The sequence below is a fragment of the Scyliorhinus torazame genome, chromosome 7 (genome assembly GCF_047496885.1).
Source record: "Scyliorhinus torazame isolate Kashiwa2021f chromosome 7, sScyTor2.1, whole genome shotgun sequence".
Taxonomy (NCBI): Eukaryota; Metazoa; Chordata; class Chondrichthyes; order Carcharhiniformes; family Scyliorhinidae; genus Scyliorhinus; species Scyliorhinus torazame.
Window position 1 is genome coordinate 52055060 of NC_092713.1, and position 20173 is coordinate 52075232.

Sequence of the window (20173 nt, forward strand, 5' to 3'; positions counted from 1 at the left end):
GGCGATTCTGCGTTGTTGTGCGTCCTGAAGGCCCCTGCAAGTTCCACACACTTGAGTACAGCCTCAACTGAGACCTTGGATTCATGTGGGGCTGCATAGAGCGCCAGCATGGATGGCACCCTATCAGCACCCTACTTAACCTTGATCACCACCATTTACATTCTCTTTGTCTTTCTGTCCACAACATCTTTGTAAATCTCCATCTATCGCTGGCCCCCTATCCAGCTCCACTGCTCCATGAACCCCCACACAACAGTATAAATCTGATCCTATTCCAATTCTCTTCAGCTTTGACAAAGAGTCATCCAGACTCAAAACACTAGCTTACCTTTCTCTCTAAAGATGCTATCGGACCAGCTGTGATTGTCCAGTCCAGTTTCTTTTTGTTTCAGATTTCAGCATCTGCAGTCATTTGCTTTTACAATAATAAAAACCTGTTTGGTGAAGGGAAGAGCCCGATACCAAGTGCATCATCAGCAACCCTTGATACCAAATTTTGGAGAACTCTGGGCCTGCACATGCTACCGAAACTGGGAACAGGGGGTGAAGCTACACCATCTATAGTTTGTATGGTGCTTTTTGGTGAAAAAGGTGGGGGAAATTGAGCTTCCTCTCTAGCCTATTGCGTGTTTTGTGGTGAGGGTTGGTGTTAAGGAAACACCGCCCGTAATTTGCTTTCTTTTCAACTATTTAACAACACTGTCACGCAACTAGCAGCAGATGCCTTCTCAAATGTAGGCAATGCAATTCTGAGACACATGGGGAAGTGGGAAAGTGAACTAAAACAGTACATCAATCCACATTAAGGATGCATGACTCATCAGCACCAACCAAGTTCAGTTAATCTCTAGGCTGAGCGAAATAACAAGCACAACTGATGCAAATCAAATCACTAAAGTATGGCAGGATATTAAGATGTCTGATCAAAATATTTCACAAATGCATGGTAATTTCCAAGCTTCAACTTCTAATGCATCTCAATTAGAATTGTGCTTTCAGGCAATTTCTCGGTAAAACACATGTATGTCAATAATGCGACAATGTTATGCAGACTGACTGGACGATTCAGTTTATTCAAATGCGAGGCCTTATGTTGACAGGAAATATCTGTGGAAGGCCTAAAAATAACTGAAGATGTGCTGGAAAGGAGGGAAAACAATAAATAGAAGTCATATTTCAAAAACAAATACAGGATTTAAAAGCAGGTTTTCATTATCCACTGAATTAGTTACTGAGTTGCTGGTTTTGTTTTCAGATTATCATAGAATTTACAGTGCAGAAGGAGGCCATTCGGCCCATCGTGTCTGCACCGGCACTTGGAAAGAGCACCCTACCCAAGGTCAACACCTCCACCCTATCCCCATAACCCAGTAACCCCACCCAACACTAAGGGCAATTTTGGACACTATTATCTGTTGACTGAATTAAAGAATCCTCAGAATGCAGCAGTGGTGGCAGCAACCACTCTGACTCCCCAAATGCCTTGTTCAACTATCAGTGAGGACGAGCTGGAGGTCACACCCCCCCCCCCCCCCCCCCCCCCAACCAGCCCCAACCATGGTTCTCGAGTCAAACCTCTCAGAACAAGGATCATTTTGAGTAAAAGATGGCAATATATTTAGCAGAGACATCCGACAGTAGGCAACTAATATCTATACAGCAAAATAATGGCAGAGATTTGCTATTTGCCCAAATCATGCCAAATGGTATTATTTTAAGGGAGGGATGACTAGGTGGTGCAAGAGCAGAGGGCCCGGGGAGTGCAAATTCACAGATGCATGAAGGTGGTTGGGCAAGTTGACAAAGCAGTTGAGAGAGCATACAAGGTGCTGCTCTTTGTAATTAGTCCCACATCCTATCACCACCATATTATGTGATGGTAGCAAACTCCAAAGGAACTTTCATAGAATTCAATGTTTAGAAATGGATGCTTGCAAGGTCCCAGACATCGATTATTTCACCTGGGAATCATTAGCCGACGGCAGAAGAAAATGGCAGCACCTCCTCTGGGCTGATGTTCGCCACTATGATAGCCAGTTGTTACAGTGACTTGGCAACAGACACCAACGACAAAAATAACAACCCACAACAATACTGGATAGCTTCAAGTGTAGCATTTGTGGCTGAACCTACCTTTCAAGGATTGGCCTTTTCAGCCTTAAGCTCAGGTGCACCACATGAAGACACACCATTTGAAAAGGATTTGCCTGTTGCTGTCCATCATCTTTCTTGGATGAAAGGAAGCCAGAAGAAAGAAATCTGCCAAAATATTGCTAAGACCAGCATTCTTAGCACTGCTGCCTCACGGCACCGAGGTCCCAGGATCGAACCCGGCTCTGGGTCACTGTCCGTGTGGAGTTTGCACATTCTTCCCGTGTTTGCGTGGGTTTTGCCCCCACAACCCAAAGATGTGCAAGGTGGGTGGATTGGCCATGCTAAATTGCCCCTTTATTGGAAAAATGAATAGGGTACTCTAAATTTATTTTTAAAAAGACCTGCACTCGAGTTATCTCCCTAGATTACATGCTGAACTTCTAAACTGAGCTTAAATACAGTAATGTTACTAGTTGAGCCAAATGGATATCTTACAAAGTTTTTGTTTTCAACTAACTTGTATATCATAGAGCTGTATGACCGCATACAGAAAGAAAGGCCTTTACATAGTGCTTTCACGACCACCAGATATCTCAAAGCGCTTTACAACTAAGGAAGTACTTCTGAAGTGCAGTCACTGTTGTAATGCAGGAAACAGCAGCCAGCTCCAATAGAATCAGTTAACTCAGCACAGGCTGGTAATAAAACCTCAAAACCTTCTGATGTGTGAATTTGTACTTCAAGTTGCTTCTGTTAATTTACATAGATGGCAAACTGTTGTGAATTTAATTTATTCATCAATTATATCACTGTGCTAACAGCCCAAACCAATAAGCTCACAAAGTTCAAGCAGACAAGAAAAATAAGGAAGTAAAAAAAAAATCTATGTTTCTACAAATTTTGGGTTGATGGTTAGAGTATTTAGCTGCAAATAGCCCACTGGTCATTGTTTAGACACGCCTGCTCTAGACACTGACCTCTCGAGCACAATTCCTTGGGCACTATGCAACCCGCCAATACCTCATTAAAGTGCTTTCTGAATTGTGTGACTGACCCCGACAGTAACACCCCAACTTCCATCTCCAATAGGACCAGTTAACTCAGCATAGGCTGCTAATAATACCTCAAAACCTTCTAATGTGTGAATTAGTATTACTCCAGGTTATGCCTTTATCCACTGAGCCATAGGTTTACTACATTTAATGCAAACAAATCTGTCAAATAGAAACAAAACAAGGAACGTAATCATCAGACTAGGGGAAAAATTCATAACTACCTTCCCTTTCAATACATCAGATTTTGTTCCCGCAATCAGTGTGCGTTCAGCATGGAGTGTAATGTTCTATATCTACCTTGTCTGACCCATGGGCTGTTGATGGCCCACTACAGATTCAGACCTGTTTCTCAACTCTCTTTAAAACCCATCTACTTTTCTTGGTAAGAACATCAGAGCGACAGTCACTCATAAAAGTAGAAAATTAGTATGAATGCCTCAAGATTGAGAGATTGTACAGAGGTCTCAGAACAAGAGATAAAAAGCAAATGGAGAAACATGGAAAGAGAGCAAACAACACGCTGCAAACAAAACATTATCAATATGGAAAAAGGGACAAGGAGAGAATGACAGACGAGATACGAGCAAAGATGATAGAAAGGGGAAAGAAAAGAAACTCACCCAGAGTACGATGAAGTGAAAATAAAATAATACATGTAAACAGGTTAAAGAGAAATGGCATAACAAGATGCATGATGTATTGGAGCTAGAAGGAAATCACAAAATGAAAGAAATGCACCAAAAGGTGAAATCTTTGATAGACAAAATATATTGCTGAAGAAAATAAACAATTTTTGCTGAAGAACATTCACAGGAATACAATGCAAGGGAAATCAACAAATGATTACTGCATGAGAAGAGACTGCTAATTGGTTGACTCTGATCAGGTGAGGCATTGCCATGGAGAATGCACCAGTTGATGCTCGGTGTAGTGCATTCTCCATGGCAATGCCTCTACCGTAGTCCACTTGCCAATCAATCAGCACTCTCATTTCAGTATAAATTTGTTGGTTTCCCTTGCATTGTATTCTTGTGATGAATCCAAGACGAAAAAGCTTTGACAAAAAGTCTCTTCTTTTCAGCAATACGACTATTTGTCAGAATATATAACAGCATTCTACACTGATCCAAATTGGGGCTTGCTCAAGATATAGAGGCAAACAATGGACCAAACATTATATTAGAAGGAAAAAATGCTTTGAAATTGGTGGATCTGGGAAAAGTTCTAGATATAGTTGAAGGAACAACAGACCATCTAAATCCCTTGGAGAAACTGAATTAGGAAGTGATGAACAGAAATTTGTGATCAAATATATACCAACAGATTCCTTCCAAGTGACAGGAGACATTCATTATTTGTAGGTTATCTAAGAAACCTAAAGTAATTTTATAAGTAGAAGCTTAACGGGTCATCACATTAAAGTGATCTTGAAAGTCATAATAGAAAGAAATCATAGCACAGTTGAAGCATAAATTGATGAAACGATTTAGAACAGGGTTAGGAACAAGACAAGGAATGTGGAACCCAAGAACAATCTTCCAAAGATAGAGAAGTAAACAAGAACACTTACAGAAGCTTCAGAGACAACGAAAAAGCATAATAATAATAACCTTTATTGTCACAAGTAGGCTTACATTAACACTGCAATGAAGTTACTGTGAAAAGCCCCTAGTCGCCACATTCCGGCGCCTGTTCAGGTACACAAAGGGAGAATACAGAATGTCCAATTCACCTAACAGCGCGTCTTTCGGGACTTGTGGGAGGAAACCAGAGCACCCGGAGGAGAACCATGCAGACACAGGGAGAACATGCAGACTCCACACAGACAGTGACCCAAGCTGGGAATCAAACCTGGGACCCTGGAGCTGTGAAGCAGTAGTACTAACCACTGTGCTACTGTGCCGCCCATATTTGATCATGTTGATCACCAAAAGCTAATAGAAGTGTTGCTGAAATGTGACACTGACAGTAAAGAAGTGAGATTTATCCAGAACTTATATTGGGACCAAATAGCAAGCATTAGGCTAGAAAATGGACAATCAGATATACTTTAAGAGAAGCATATGACAAGGCTGTGAACTGTTGCCAAAATTGTTCAATTTGCACACAGAACAAGTATTCAGAGAATTAGATGTACTTCTAGGGGTATAAATTGGAGGCAAGAACATAAATTTATGGTATGCTGATTACACACTGCTACTTGCAGAATCAGGACTCTCAAAAAAATATTGTAGATCAAGTAACATCTAGAAGCCTAGAATGTGGATTGAGTACGAATACCAAAAAGACAAATACAATGGCAGTTAGAAGGAATATATGGCAGTTAGAAGGAATATATTAGAAGAAACTAGTTGGATGTGGGTGATATTGCACTGGAACGTGTAGTAAAGTTTGTCTATTTAGAACTACTGATAACAAAAGATGTTAGATGTGATGCTGAAGTTAAAAGGATAGACAGCGAGAAGAAATTTTATGAAGATGAAGGATGTGTTAACAAGAAAACTCAAGCATGCAACAAGAAAAAACTCAAAATACTATGTTCTACACATTTTCCTGTATGCCTCAGAAATAGATCTGCGGAAGAAAAAAAGAGGTCTTGGGATGTGGAAGCTAAGACATATGCTTAAAATTCCATAGACAGCCCATTAGTCAAATGAAGAGATGTAAGAAATTACAAGAATAAAAAGTGACATCCAGAAAAGAAAATGTCAGTATTTTGACCATTTGATCAGAGCTGAAAAGCCCCAGAGATCTCCCTTAAAGGGTAAAGTGGGGGGGCAGCGGAAAGAGATATTGACCGAATGATGATGGACGTCAGAGTAGTTGCAGACAAGTTACCTTTATCTTCGTAACTGTACGAAGATCGCACAAGACAGACAGGTGTGACATACCATTACAGTAAATTGCAAAAGCTACATTTCAACACAACTGTCTCAAGTAGCTAAGCTGTGTAAGAGTCTTCCTGTTTATTTCCTTTGTTCCCATTTCTTTTATTTTAAAATTATTTTTGGTCTGTTGACCCATAATCGAATGTGCCTTTAGGCAGAAGAGTGCTTGGACATTGTGTTTCCAGGTCTAGTTTTGGAGAGGAGAAACCAAACTCCTCCGCACCAAGTGAATCTTAGTAACTGGTTTTGAAGGAAGCTGGATCAATTGGCTATCTGGCATCCGGTGGGTGGGCCAGGGACAGTATTCTGCCTGACAACAGTCAATGGTTGTTTCCAACGTGATGCTTTCTGAGAACTGAGCAGAACTTATTAGACCTAGGAAGGAGAAGTAACACACTCCCACTCTCTCACTGAAGTAAAGAACAGTTTTATTGCTCTAAAACCAGTAAGTACCTGGCACATTTTTTTCTGTAGACTTGTAATGATCCTGAATCTAGAGATAACAGACAACATTGCCAGAGAAAACCATCAAGCCTAGAAAGAAATCCTGGAACAAAAGCTTGAACTTCAGAAAGACATTAACAAGAAATCATCCTAGTGCAAAGATCCTTTTTCCTTTTATTTTATTAATATTTTCTTTACCTCTCAACATCCCTTTCCTCTCTGTGTTGTTTGTTGGCGTGTGTGTAAAGAGTGGGGGTAGTTAGAAAGGGGTGGCTCGGAGAGGTATTAGATAGTTACATTTTTCTGTCAATTAATTATAATACTGTACATAATAAATGGTTACTTGTGTTAAAGTTACAAACCTGATCACTGCAGTTTATTGTAATCAGCCAACGACCTCTAGTATTTTAAAATAACATCTAATTTCACTTGAATTAACCGTGCACTAGCCCAGGATGTTGTGGCACGAGAAAGAATAAATTAAGGGCAGCAAGGCAGCGCGGTGATTAGCACTGCTGCCTCCTGGCGCCGGGTCAATGTCCGTGTGGAGTTTGCACCTTCTCCCAGTGTCTACGTGGGCCTCACCCCCACAACCCAAAGATGGCAGGGTAGATGGATTGCCACGCTAAATTGCACCTTAATTGGAAAAAAAAGAATTGGGTACTTGAAATTTATTTTTGAAATAAGAATAAACTTGAATTTATGAGACCATTCATTAATTCAGGATATCCCACAGCAATTAAGTGGTTTTGAAATGTTATCCCTATTGAATAGGTAAATGCCACAGATAATTTACACACAGCCTTCTACCACAAAACAGCAATGGACAAGTATTTTTTATTTTAAAATGTTGTTAGTTCATGGATAAATATTGGCCAGGGCATCAGAAGAGGTCCCCTACTCTTCTTTCAACAGCATTGTTGGATCTTTCTGATGAATCAGAGTAAGATCTCAGTTAAAAGTCTCTGAAATGTTACATCTCCGGAAAGTACAGCACCCCTCAATATCTTGAAGTATCTGCTTAGATTATGTGTTCAAGTCCCTGGAACGTCTGTTTCTGGATTAACTTTGTGCTCAATGACACAAATGACAAGAAATTAAACATTATCCCACTTATTACCATCAATGATTATCAAGTTAGATAGGACAGTCTCTCTATATTGCCCCAATATCACACTCTACCTTCATCATAAATGGGGTCATGGATACCATTTGGACAACTATTTTTGGTGGAATATGAAAAGGGATACTCCAGCGCAATTCACACAATTCCAATCCCAAAACAAGCAAAATAGTACAACCCTATGGAAGAAACTGGACACTTAAGTGTTCTGCGACATCATGGGCACAAACTTTCATTGTCATGGTACCACTCTAACCTCAAGATCAGATGGTTGTGCACTCAAATCCCATTCCAAAGCCTTGAGCAAAAAAATCTACACTAATACTGCAGTACATAGAGGGATTGTTGCACCGTCAGAGCTGTCATCTTTCAGATGTGACATCAAACCAAGGCTTCTCAGGTGGACATAAAAGGTTCCATGACACTGTTTCAAAGAACTGGGGGATTTTCCAACCGTGTCCTGCTAATGGTTATCCCTCAACCAACATCACAAAAACAGGTAACCTGATCAGCATCGCACTGCTATTTGTGGGCGTTTGCTGTACACAAAATAGCTGCCGTATTTCCTCCCAACAATGACATTTCAAAAGTATTTAAATAGCTATAAAGTGCTTCTGTCCAGAAGCTGTGAATGGTGCTATATCAATGCAAGTTTTTTGTTTAATTATTTTTGCTATTTTGGGATACAATATCCTGAAGCATCACAATGCACTTTCAATCTCAATCACTGTTAACCTCATGGGTTAAAACTGTCCATGTTGCACGCCATTAAGTTCACTTACATTACCATTCTTAACATCACAGATTTAAGGGTGTCCAACCAAAAGAGCCTAGTCCCATTATATTGGGGACTAAAGGCCCCTTCTCAAGTGATGCAGACAAAAATACTGCAGGTTTAATTAATGGTCTACACTGAATTAGTTCATACTCATTGGGATGGTTCGCTCTTCGCAGATGGATTTTGTGGCCCTGGATGAGGGGAAGTCAGAGTATTTCTTCTCATCAATGCTTCACTCCACCGCTAGGAACATGGGAGGTGTGCGCCATCTATGCACAATTTTAATCTGTTAGGTTAGCAGAACAACTTTTAGCAATTCTACTCGTATGCAAAAACAGCACCAATATATAGTATATATATAGCATGTATATCTCAGCACGTGACAGTACTCTGAAAAAAATTAAAACCAGGCACAGACTGATCAGTTTGACCCGGGGGTGATTTTAAAAAAACATTAAGAGCAAAAGACCAGTTGGATGGAATGGTTTCCCTGTTGTCTCACTGGTATCAATGGACAGGAACATCCAGTGTAAGAGTGCAGCTGAAAGATAGTACGGTTATTTCCAACTTTAAAACGCGGTCAAGGGGCAACACGGTGGCACAGTGGTTAGCACTGCTGCCTCAGTGCCAGGGACCCGGGTTCAATTCCAGCCTTAGGTTGCCGTCTGTGTGGAATTTGTACATTCTCCAAGTGTCTGCGTGGGTTTCCTCCAGGTACTCCAGCTTCCTCCCACAGTCCAAAAATGTGCCAGTTAGGTGGATTGGCCATGATCAGCCTCCCGTAACAGCCTCCCCGAACAGATGCCGGAATATGGTGACTAGGGGCTTTTCACAGTAACTTCATTTGAAGCCTACTTGTGACAATAAGCGATTTTCATTTCATTTCAATTGTCCCTTAGTGTCCAACAGGTTAGGTGGGATTATTGGATTATGGGGATAGGGTGGGGGGCCTTGGTAGGATGCTCTTTCAAAGGGTCAGTGCAGACTCGATGGGCCGAATGGCCTCCTTCTGCACTGCAGTGATTCTATGATTCTTTAGAAAATTGAAAATTTAGACTTTGTATTTCGATCCTTCAAAAATATATACAAACATGCGACTTCTCCAACGTGCCACCACGCTAGCGGGAAAATCATCTCAATTCTTGTTTCCGAAGCCTCCACTAATGTGAAATTGACAGGTAATGTTGGACTCGCCAGTTATGCAACAAGGAGAGAACTGAGAGCTTTAATTCACCAGTTCTTCAGCCCAGTGACAGAGAACACGATTGAGAGAATAGAGTCGAAAGAAATAAGCTGTCGGACTACAAAATGAGAACTAGTATAAAGCCACTTGTTTCCGAGGGTGCGTTGAAGTCACCAGGGAGTGAGTGCAAGCCCTACACGCTTGTCAATGCAGCAAACCTTACCTCCACCTCTACCACCTCGTCGTAGGCGGGTGGAGGGTCGAACCCACTCCGGTTGTAGTCCCCTCCTCCTCCACCACCCCCACCTCCACTTCCTCCACCGCCTCCTCCTCCGCCGCGGGAGCCGGTCCCACCGCCTCCTCCTCCCACCTGGCGATCGCCACTCTCCATCGGCTCGTAGCCGAGGCCAGGGCTCTCGTTGGTGAGGAGGGCCACCGCCTCGTTGATGTCGTTCTTGGCCATGCGGAGCGCCTTGCGGATGGCGGCGGGCTCCGAGAAGCCCATGCACAGCAGCGTCGTCATGTGCTCTTCCTCCACGTCCATCCTGCCAGACACAGCCTGTCACTTCAATCTTCCTCTCCCATAGAGACTGACGTTGCACAGCTCTCCGGCCTCACGGTGACTGTCAGCACAACCGTGCGGCCGCTTTCCCTCTCACTCTAACGCGAATGCACAATCCCTTACCGGCCTGTCAATTTGCCGAACTAAAACTCTAGCACCGGATCTGGGCCGCTCGGCGCCATGTTGACAGGAACCTGCTTCCGGTTCCTACTTCGCCCAGACATGCCGCGCCCACCGGAGATGATGCAATTGGCAGTCGTCATGACGGTGGTGCTTCGCCGCCATCTTGGCGAGGGCGCCTCGCCGCCATCACAGTAAAGGAGGCGGCTTCTGTGGAAAGAGAAAGAGAGTTAAATCCCAACACCACCTTGGAATAGGCCGTCAACCTTAAATTTTAACTCTGTTTTATCCTCTACCAATTCTGCTCGACCCTCTGAGTATTTCCAAAACTTTCTGGGTTTTTTGAAATTTGGAGTGTATTTTGCTAAATTACTTTTCTTTCATGTCCAGACTGCCAGTCAGTGAAAGGATAGTAATAATAGTAATTTTTATTATTGTCACAAGTAGTCTTACATTAACACGGCAATGACATTACTGTGAAAATCCCCTAGTTGCCACATTCCGGCACCTGTTCGGAGAATTCAGAATGTCCAATTCACCTACCAGGCACATCTTTCGGGACTTGTGGGAGGAAACCGGAGCACCCGGAGGAAACCCACGCAAACGCGGGGAGAACTTGCAGACTCCGCACAGACAGTGACCCAAGCCGGAATTGAACCTAGGATCCTGGCGCTGTGAAGCAACATGCCATAACGCAAGCATTTTAAAATGGCTACCAACATGGAGTTTCCGCCCTTTTTGCTTGGTTTGTGAAGGCTGGGAATTGCGATAAATTATAGCCCAATTTAATGTTCTAAGCACTGCCTGTCTTGCATACTGGACCGCTTAATCCAAAATAATCTTTGGTCTACAGAAAGTCGGAGAGTTTTTTATCCCAACTACGCGATCATGGATCAGCTCATCCCTCAGTGCCCCATATCTTCAAGAACTAGTTAGATGAGAAAGGTCAGTTAAATTTAATTGATTCTCCAGGTCAAAATGTATTTGTTACTAAGTTTTGCTTTCGCCCAAAATTGATGACAATGGCTTAAATATAGACTCAAAGCCCATATTGAAATCATGCACCATCGCCTTACGATAACGTCACCTGCTACTGTACCTGCAACCTAAAGAAAGGAACTAATTTGCAGCTTTGGCGCTTTTCATGAAGTCTTGACACTGCTCAACACTGGAGAAAATGTAGTTTCCATAATTCCCACTTCTGACCTTTCTGTGCACCGCTGAGGCAGTAAAGTGGGTGGGGTCGGAGCAAGTACTGTCATCATTACCTCTTTCTGGTGTGCTTCCTCCTGCTGCTTTGATACGAGCTGCTATCAAGGTTTCTTAACTCTGCAAACTACTTCGGATGCTGGAAATCTGAAATCAAAACAGAAAATGCTGGATTAACTCAGCAGGTCTGGTAGCATCTGTGGGGAGAGAAAACCACAGTTAACGTTTCAAGTCTATTGACCCTTCTGCAGAACCCTTCTGTAAAGGGTCATGTGGACCCAAAACATTAACTATTTTTCGCTCTCCACAGATTATTCCAAACCTGCTGAGTCAGTGGAATGACCCCAGGCCACCACACCTGATCTTATTCAACCTCATGTAAAAGCTGTAGCCAAGGGGACATACAATTACAGCCAATATAGACAATAACTCCTCGTGGCAAATTAGGGAATTATTTTCTCAAGAGTACCGCCGCAGTTAGTATTTAGCTTGAAATGCACTGCTGTAAACAAGATAAATAGACAAGGCGTTACTCCAATGCAAATGCTTTTAACATACATCATTTGTCAAGAGGCAGGAATGTTCTTCAGCTGTGGACTATTTGTCACAGTGATTGCAGATGGTTTATTAAGACTAAAGGAATTTGCAACTCGGTGACAAATGTATTTGTTGCTAATCCCCTGTGACTGTCCTCCTCTCTAACAAGTATCACACGAGACAGAGAGTTGAAGTGAACAGTGGCTTTAATCAACGACAACAGTGCCACTGCGCTGCACTGAGAGCCGCCTACAGGGCAGCTGCTCTATATACCTCCCCTCAAGGGGGCGGAGCCCACAAGGGCACCAACATGATACAAGCGGTGTTATACAATACAATGGTCCATAGGTGGAGCTCACAAGGGCAGCAACTTAGTACAATGCAATACAGTGGTGAATGGTTGCCATAATAAGTTCACCACATTCACCCCCTGTTAAAAAATTGAAGTCCAGCGGGGTTGAAGGGTTCACAGGTTGAGTCTGGCGCACTGATCGCACGCTGCGATCGCCTGAGCTCTGGTTTTGCAGCGGGCACGGGTGTCGAACTCATCAGTGCGGGCATTGGTGTTGAACTCGTCGATGCGGGCATGGGTGTTGAACTCGTCGATGAGGGCACGGGTGTGGACTCCGGGAGCGTGTCTTCTGGAGCTTCATCCCTGTAGGCCGGCGATGGGGCGAGGGGGTATAGGAGGGGGTGTGGAGGCCATGTAGGGGCGGGGGCGCTGTTCGGTGTAGGTTGGGGGGGTTAGGGGATGGTAGGGGATCCTGCAAGTGCCAGGTCCCGGAGGGAGACCGTATCTTGCCGACCGTCGGGGTGCGCCACATATGCATACTGGGGGTTGGCGTGAAGGAGCTGGACCCTCTCGACCATGGGGGTCGACTTATGGCTCCTCACGTGTTTCCGGAGGACTACGGGCCCGGTGTCTTAAGCCATGCTGGAAGCGAGACCCCGGAGCTGGATTTCCAAGGGAAAACAAATAGGCGGTCATGAGGGGTCTCGTTCGTGGCTGTGCAAAGAAGTGACCTAATGGAGTGGAGCGCGTCGGGGAGGACCTCCTGCCAGTGGGAAACTGGGAGATTCCTAGGCCGCAGGGCCAGGAGGATGGCCTTCCATACCGCCGCGTTCTCCCTCTCCACCTGTCCGTTTCCCCGGGGGTTGTAACTGGTAGTCCTGCTTGATGCGGTGCCCTTACCGAGCAGGTACTGATGCAGCTCGTCGCTCATAAGCGAGGAGTCCCGGTCACTGTGGACGTAAGTGGGGAAACCGAACAAGGTGAAGATACTATGTAGGGTCTTAATGACGGTGGCTGCGGTCATGTCGGGGCAAGGGATTGCAAAGGGGAAGCGGGAGTACTCGTCAACGTGAGGAAATACGCATTGCGGTTGGTAGAGGGGAGGGGCCCTTTGAAGTTGATATTGAGGCGCTCGAAGGGCCGGGATACCTTCACCAGGTGGGCCTTATCCGGTCGATAGAAGTGCGGCTTACACTCTGCGCAGATTTTGGCAGTCCCTGGTCATGGCCCTGACCTCCTCGATGGAGTAGGGCAGGTTGCGGGCCTTGATGTAATGGATAAGCCGGGTGACCCCCGGGTGGCAGAGGTCATTGTGGATGGCCCGGAGTCGGTCATCTTGTGCGCTTGCACATGTATACACTATATTGTAATCATAGGTGGAGAGTTCGATCCTCCACCTCAAGATTATATCGTTCTTGATCTTGCCCCGCTGTGTATTGTCGAACATGAAGGCTACCGACCGTTGGTCGGTGATGAGGGTAAACCTCCTACCAGCGAGGTAGTGCCTCCAGTGCCGTACAGCTTCCACGATGGCTTGAGCTTCTTTTTCGACTGTGGAGTGTCGAATCTCAGAGGCGTTGAGGATACGGGAGAAAAATGCTACGGGCCTGCCTGGTTAAGGGTGGCGGCGAGGGTGACCTCTGACGCGTTGCTCTCCACCTGGAAGGGGACGGACTCGTCCACCGCGCGCATCGCGGCTTTGGCAATATCTGCCTTGTTGCGGCTGAAGGACTGGCGGGCCTCAGCCGCCAGTGGGAAGATGGTAGCTTTGATCAGTGGGCGGGCTTTGTCCGCATAGTTGGGGACCCACTGGGCATAATAGGAAAAGAACCCGAGGCATCTTTTCAGGGCCTTGGAGCAGTGTGGAAGGGGGTGTTGCATGAGGGGGCGCAAACAATCGGGGTCGGGCCCTAGGACTCCGTTTTCCACGACATAGCCGAGGATGGCTCGTCTGATTGTGCGGAAAACGCATTTCTCCTTGTTATAAGTGAGGTTGAGGGCTTGGGCGGTTTGGAGAAACTTCTGAAGGTTGGCGTTGTGGTCCTGTTGGTCGGGGCCGCAGATGGTGACGTTGTCCAAGTACGGAAATGTGGCCCGCAGCCCGTACTGGTCTACCATTTGGTCCATCATTCTTTGGAAGACCGAGACCCCGTTGGTGACGCCGAAAGGAACCCGGAGGAAGTGGAAGAGGCGGGCGTCTGCCTCAAAGGCCGTGTAGTGGCGGTCCTCCGGGCGGATTGGGAGCTGGTGATATGCGGACTTCAGATCTACTATGGAGAACACCCGGTAGTGTGCAATCTGATTCACCATGTCCGCTATCCGGGGGAGGGGGTACGCATCGAGGTGCGTATACCGGTTTATGGTTCGGCTGTAATCTACAACCATCCGGTTCTTTTCCCCAGTCCTGATGACCACCACCTGGGCTCTCCAGGGGCTGTTACTGGCCTCGATGATCCCTTCCCGCAAGAGCCGCTGGACCTCAGACTTGATAAAAGTCCTGTCCTGGATACTGTACCGCCTGCTCCTGGTGGCGACGGGTTTACTGTCGGTGGTTAGATTTGCGAATAGCGGAGGGTCGACCTTCAGGGTCGCGAGGCTACGAACAGTCGGTAGGGGCCTGCTGAACTTTAGGGTCAGGCTCCTGTGGTTGCACTGGAAGTCCAGTCCCAACAGAAGAGGAGCGCAGAGATCGGGGAGCACAGATAGTTTAAAGATTGCGTATTCGACGCCCTGTATCGCGAGGTTCACGACAGTGTACCCCCGGATCTGCACTGAGTGCGATCCAGAAGCGAGCGAGATTGTTTGAAATGCGGGGGAGATTTGGAGAGAACAGCGCCTTACCGTAACTGGGTGTACGAAGCTCTCCGTGCTCTCGGAGTCAAACAGGTAGGGCGTTTCGTGCCCATTGACCCGGACGGTCATTATGGAGTTCTTGAGGTGCTTTGGGCGTGACTGATCGAGGGTGACTGCGCCGAGTTGCGGGTAGCCGGCGTGGTCAGAGGTGGTGGGGTGGTCCCAAGATGGCTGCCCCCATCGGTCGCACGTGTCGGGCTGCGTTGAAGATGGCGGCCCCCATCAGTCGCACGTGTCGGGCAGCGATGAAGATGGCGGCCCCCATGAGTCGCACGTATTGTGTAGAGTCGAAGATGGCTGCCCCCACGAACAACACGAGGCGAGTGACACGTCCGAAGGGGGCGGAGCCGGCAGGCACGCAGCCACACTGCGGGGTCTGTGAGACTGAGAGTCGGGCCTGTGATTTGGAGGACTGGGACCTGGCCAGGCAAGCTTTGGCAAAGTGGCCTTTCTTGCCACAGTCGCTACAGTTTACGTTCCGAGCCGGGCAACGCTGCCTGGGGTGCTAGTTCTGGCCGCAAATGTAGCAGGGCAGCCCACCCGAGTTGGGCGGGCAGCCACGCGGCACAGGCCTGGGGTACGCTCTTGTCGTCGGGTGTCCACGAGGGGTTTGCGTGGTCGGAGGGGAAATCGTTGAGGCTCTGAAACACTACTTCTAGGGAGGTGACTACTTTTACCGTCTCTTCTAGGTTGAGGGTGCCCTTCTCGAGCAGGTGCTGTCTGACGTAGTTGGACCGGACTCCAGCCACATAGGTGTCCCGGATGGCGAGTTCCATGTGTTGCGAGGCCATGGCGGCCTTGTAGTTGCAGCTTCGTGCGAGGACTTTCAGGTCGCGTAGGTACTCCTCCAGCGACCTGTAGTTGGCGGCGAGTGGTGAGGAGATGCTGCGCGAACACTTCGTTCACCGGCCTCACGTATTGCCGCTTCAGGAGCGCGTCTGCGAATGTGCTGCCTCGATTTGCACGGAGATTCGATGGCTCACCCGGACGTGGAGGAGGCTCAGCTTCTGTTCATCGGTGACGGAGGGTGAGGAGAAGGCCGCGAGGTAGGCCTCGAAACATCGGAGCCAGTGCGAAAAAATTCCCTTGGCTTCCGCGGACTGTGGGTCGAGTTCCAGTCGGTCAGGTTTGAGGGCTGAGTCCATCGCGATGTAGTTGATTAAATTGATGCAACCATCAATTCACACGAGACAGAGAGTTGAAGTGAATAGTGGCTTTAATCAACTCGAACAGTGCCTGCCTGCGACTGCTCTGCACTGAGAGCCGCCTACAGGGCAGCTGCTCTATATACCTCCCCTCAAGGGGGCGGAGTCAGGGGCAGAGCCCACAAGGGCACCAACATGACACAAGAGGTGCAATACAATACAATGGTCCATAGGTGGAGCCCACAAGGGCAACAACATAGTACAATGCAATACAGTGCTGAATGGTTGGCATAATATGTTCACCACAGGTGACAAATGTATTTGTTGCTAATCTCCTGTGACTGTCCCCCTCTCTAACAAGTATACCGGTTTGGGTACTGTTGGGGGGGATGGCTTAACAGGGGAAAACAGCAGCAGCGGTCAGTGCAATGGCACCAAGGCTAGCTCTGTTAATAATAATCTTTATTAGTGCCACAAGCAGGCCTACATTAACACTGCAATTATGTTACTGCGAAAATCCCCTAATCGCCACACTACTGTGCCTGTTAGTGTACACTGAGGGAAAATTCAGAATGTCCAATTCACCTAACAAGCACTTCTTTCGGGACTCATGGGCGGAACCTGGCACCTGGAGGAAACCCACGCAGACACAGGGAGAACGTGCAGACTCCGCACAGTGATCCAAGCCAGGAATCGATCTTGGGCCCCTGGCGCTGTGAAGCAACAGTTCTAACCACTGTGTTATCGTGCAGTGTTAAGCAGGGAGGGACAAAGCACAGAAGACCAATAGTTATAGGGGACTCTATAGTCAGGGGCACAGATAGGCACTTCTGTGGACCTGAAAGCAACTCCAGGATGGTATGTTGCCTCCCTGGTGTGATATGCCTGTGAATAGTTTTGTATATAGTTAGCAATGTGACCTCCAACCAGCTAGTGGCGTCAGACATCGGTCACGTGACGTGAGACACTCACCAGTTGGTAGTAAGGCATACAACAGGACAATTGCACATAGGGTAGCTCCAGACGAGTTCACTGAACTCATTTAATAACTTTGTCTGGATAGTAATTTGTGTTATCTTTCCACATGTTGATCAATAAATCATTGTTCTAGTTAAATAACTACATGTTCTGTGTACATCATTGCAATGGCAAGATCACAGAACGCAACACCTGGTGCCAGGGTCCAGGATATCTCTGAATGGGCAGGGGATTCATTCTGAATTTTCCCTCAGTGTACACTAACAGGCACAGTAGTGTGGCGATTAGGGGATTTTCGCAGTAACATAATTGCAGTGTTAATGTAGGCCTGCTTGTGGCACTAATAAAGATTATTATTAACAGAGCCTTGCATTCTGAAGGGGGAGAGTGAACAGCCAGAGGTTGTGGTACACATTGGTACTAAAGACATAAGCAGGAAGATTGATGAGGTCCTGCAGCAGGAGTTCAGGGAGTTAGGTAGAAAGTTAACAAACAGGGCCTCTAGGGTTGTAATCTCAGAATTACCCCCTGTGCCACGTGCCAGTGAGGTGAGAAATAGGAAGATAGTGCAGCTAAACAGGTGGCTAAACAGCTGGTGTAAGAGGGAGAGTTTTGGATATCTGGCCCATTGGATCTCTTCCGGGGCAGGTGGGACCTGTACAGGAAGGATGTGTTGCATCTAAACTGGAGTGGCATAAATATCCTGGCCGAGGGCGGCATGCTGGTGCAGTGGTTAGCACTGCTGCCTCACGGCGCCGAGGACCTGGGTTTCGATCCAGCCCCTGGTCACTGTTCATGTGGAGTTTGTACATTCCCCCCGTGTCTATGTGAATCTCACCCCCCAAAACCTAAAGATGTGCAGGGAAGGTTGATCGGCCACACTAAATTGCCCTGTAATTGGAATAAAATGAATTGGGTCCTTTAAATTAAATTTTAAAATAAATAAATAAATATCCTGGCCGTGAGGTTTAATGGTGTTACATGGGAGGGTTTAAACTAGCGTGGCAGCGGGTAGGAACGGGAGCAGTAGGTCAGAAGATGAAATAACTGAGGGGGAACTAGAGAATAGGGCCAGTAAGACTCAGAGGAAGAACAGGCAGGAAGGTGTGGCTGAACACAGTGGGACTGATGGTCTGAAGTGTATTTGTTTCAATGCGAGAAGTATAACAGGTAAGGCAGATGAATTTAGAGCTTGGATTGGTTCTGGGAACTATTATGTTGTAACCATTACAGAGTCTTGGTTGAGGGAGGGACACGATTGGCAGCTAAAATCTATAGGTTTCAGGTGTTTCAGGGTGGGATAGAGGGGAATGTAGAGGGTTGGGGGAGTTGCACTACTGGTTAAGGAGAATATCACAGCTCTACTGTAGGAGGTCACCACAGAGGGTTCATGCAGCGAAGCAACATGGGTAGAGCTCAGGAATAGAAAGGGTGCAGTCACAATGTTGGGGGGTTACTATAGACTCCCAACAGCCAGTGGGAGATAGAGGAGCAGATATGTAGGCAGATTTTGGAAAGATGTAAAAGCAACAGGGTTGTTGTGCTGGGTGATTTTAACTTTCCATATATTGACTGGGACTCACTTAGTGCTAGGGGCTTGCATAGGGCCGGGTTTGTAAGGAGCATCCAAGAGGTCTTCTTGAAACAATATGTAGATAGTCCAACTAGAGAAGGGGCCGTACTGGACCTGGTATTTCGGAATGAGCCCGGCCAGGTGGTCGAAGTTTCAGTAGGGGAGCATTTCAGGAACATTGACCATAATTCAGTAAGTTTTAAGGTACTGCCGGATAAAGATAAGAGTAGTCCTCGGGTGAAGGTGCTAAAGTGGGGGAAGGTTAATTACAACAATGTTAGGCAGGTACTGAAGAATCTAGATTCGGGGGCAGATGTTTGAGGGTAAATCAACATCTGGCATGTGGGAGACTTTGAAATGTATGTTGACAGGAATTCAGGTTTGGCATGTTCCTGTGAGGAAGAAGGATAAGTGTGACAAGTTTTGGGGACCTTGGATATCGAGAGTTATTGTGAACCTAGTCCAAAAGAAAAAGGAAGCATTTGTAAGGGCTAGAATGCTGGGAACAGACGAAGCCCGTGAGGAATATAAGGAAAGTAGGAACGAACCTAAGCAAGAAGACAGGAGGGATAAAAGGGGTCATGAATAGTCATTGGAATAAAAAGAAGGGGGGAAAAAAGGGAAAGGAGGAGAAAAAAAAGAGGGGGATGGGGGGAAAAGAAAAGAAAAGGGAAAAAAGAAAAATGCCAGAAGGGAACCAAAGCAGAGGGAGAAAGGGCACCAAAAGCAAACGGGGCAATATGCGAGCCCGTTCAGACGAGCTAATCGGCGCACAAAGCGGGGGAACGGAAGCCTCGCCGCAACAAAAAGAACTGGTCAGACGGGTATTTCCCCCCTGGGCCAGAAGGGAACTGGAAGGCAGCCTTTGCCGAGGCACTGAGGGACATCAGCAGGAAAACAAGGCAGGGACCAGAGCAGACATAGAGGCCGCAGTACAGGCAGCAATGGCGAAGGCTAGGGCGGAGGTGCAGCTCACCCTGGGCAGAGCAGAGAAGAAACTGGAAGCCCAAGAGGAGAAACTGGAAACCCAAGAGGCGAACATTAAGGAGCTGGAAAAAGCCCCGACTGACATGAGCGACCGGATCACGGCCCTGGAGAAAGAGATGGCGAGACTGGGCACAACGCAGGGGAGCCTGAAGGGCAGGGTGGACGATCAGGAAAACCGCTCAAGAAGACAAAATGTCAGGATAGTGGGCCTACCAGAGGGGATCGAGGATAGAAACCCCTACATGGCCGAGATGCTGACCAACTTAGTGGGGAGGGAAACTTTCCCCAACCCACCAGAAATGGACAGAGCACACCAGTCGCTGCACACGAAGCCCAGGGCAGGGGACCACCC

The 20173-nt window shown here is 46.7% G+C and overlaps 1 protein-coding gene across 3 annotated transcripts in view; it reads right to left on the reverse strand.

Annotated features, from left to right (window-relative positions):
• The window catches only part of usp24 (ubiquitin specific peptidase 24), a 260396-nt gene extending 250287 nt beyond the window's left edge, over window positions 1-10109 (reverse strand). For all 3 annotated transcript variants that reach the window (XR_011948152.1, XM_072510705.1, XM_072510704.1), the window contains exon 1: window positions 9789-10109. Coding sequence is in view for 2 of the 3 variants with exons in the window: in XM_072510705.1 (XP_072366806.1) it covers window positions 9789-10109 (321 nt within the window). In the remaining variant the exon portion in view is untranslated. The remainder of the gene's footprint in view (window positions 1-9788) is intronic.
• Window positions 10110-20173: the final 10064 nt, after the last annotated feature.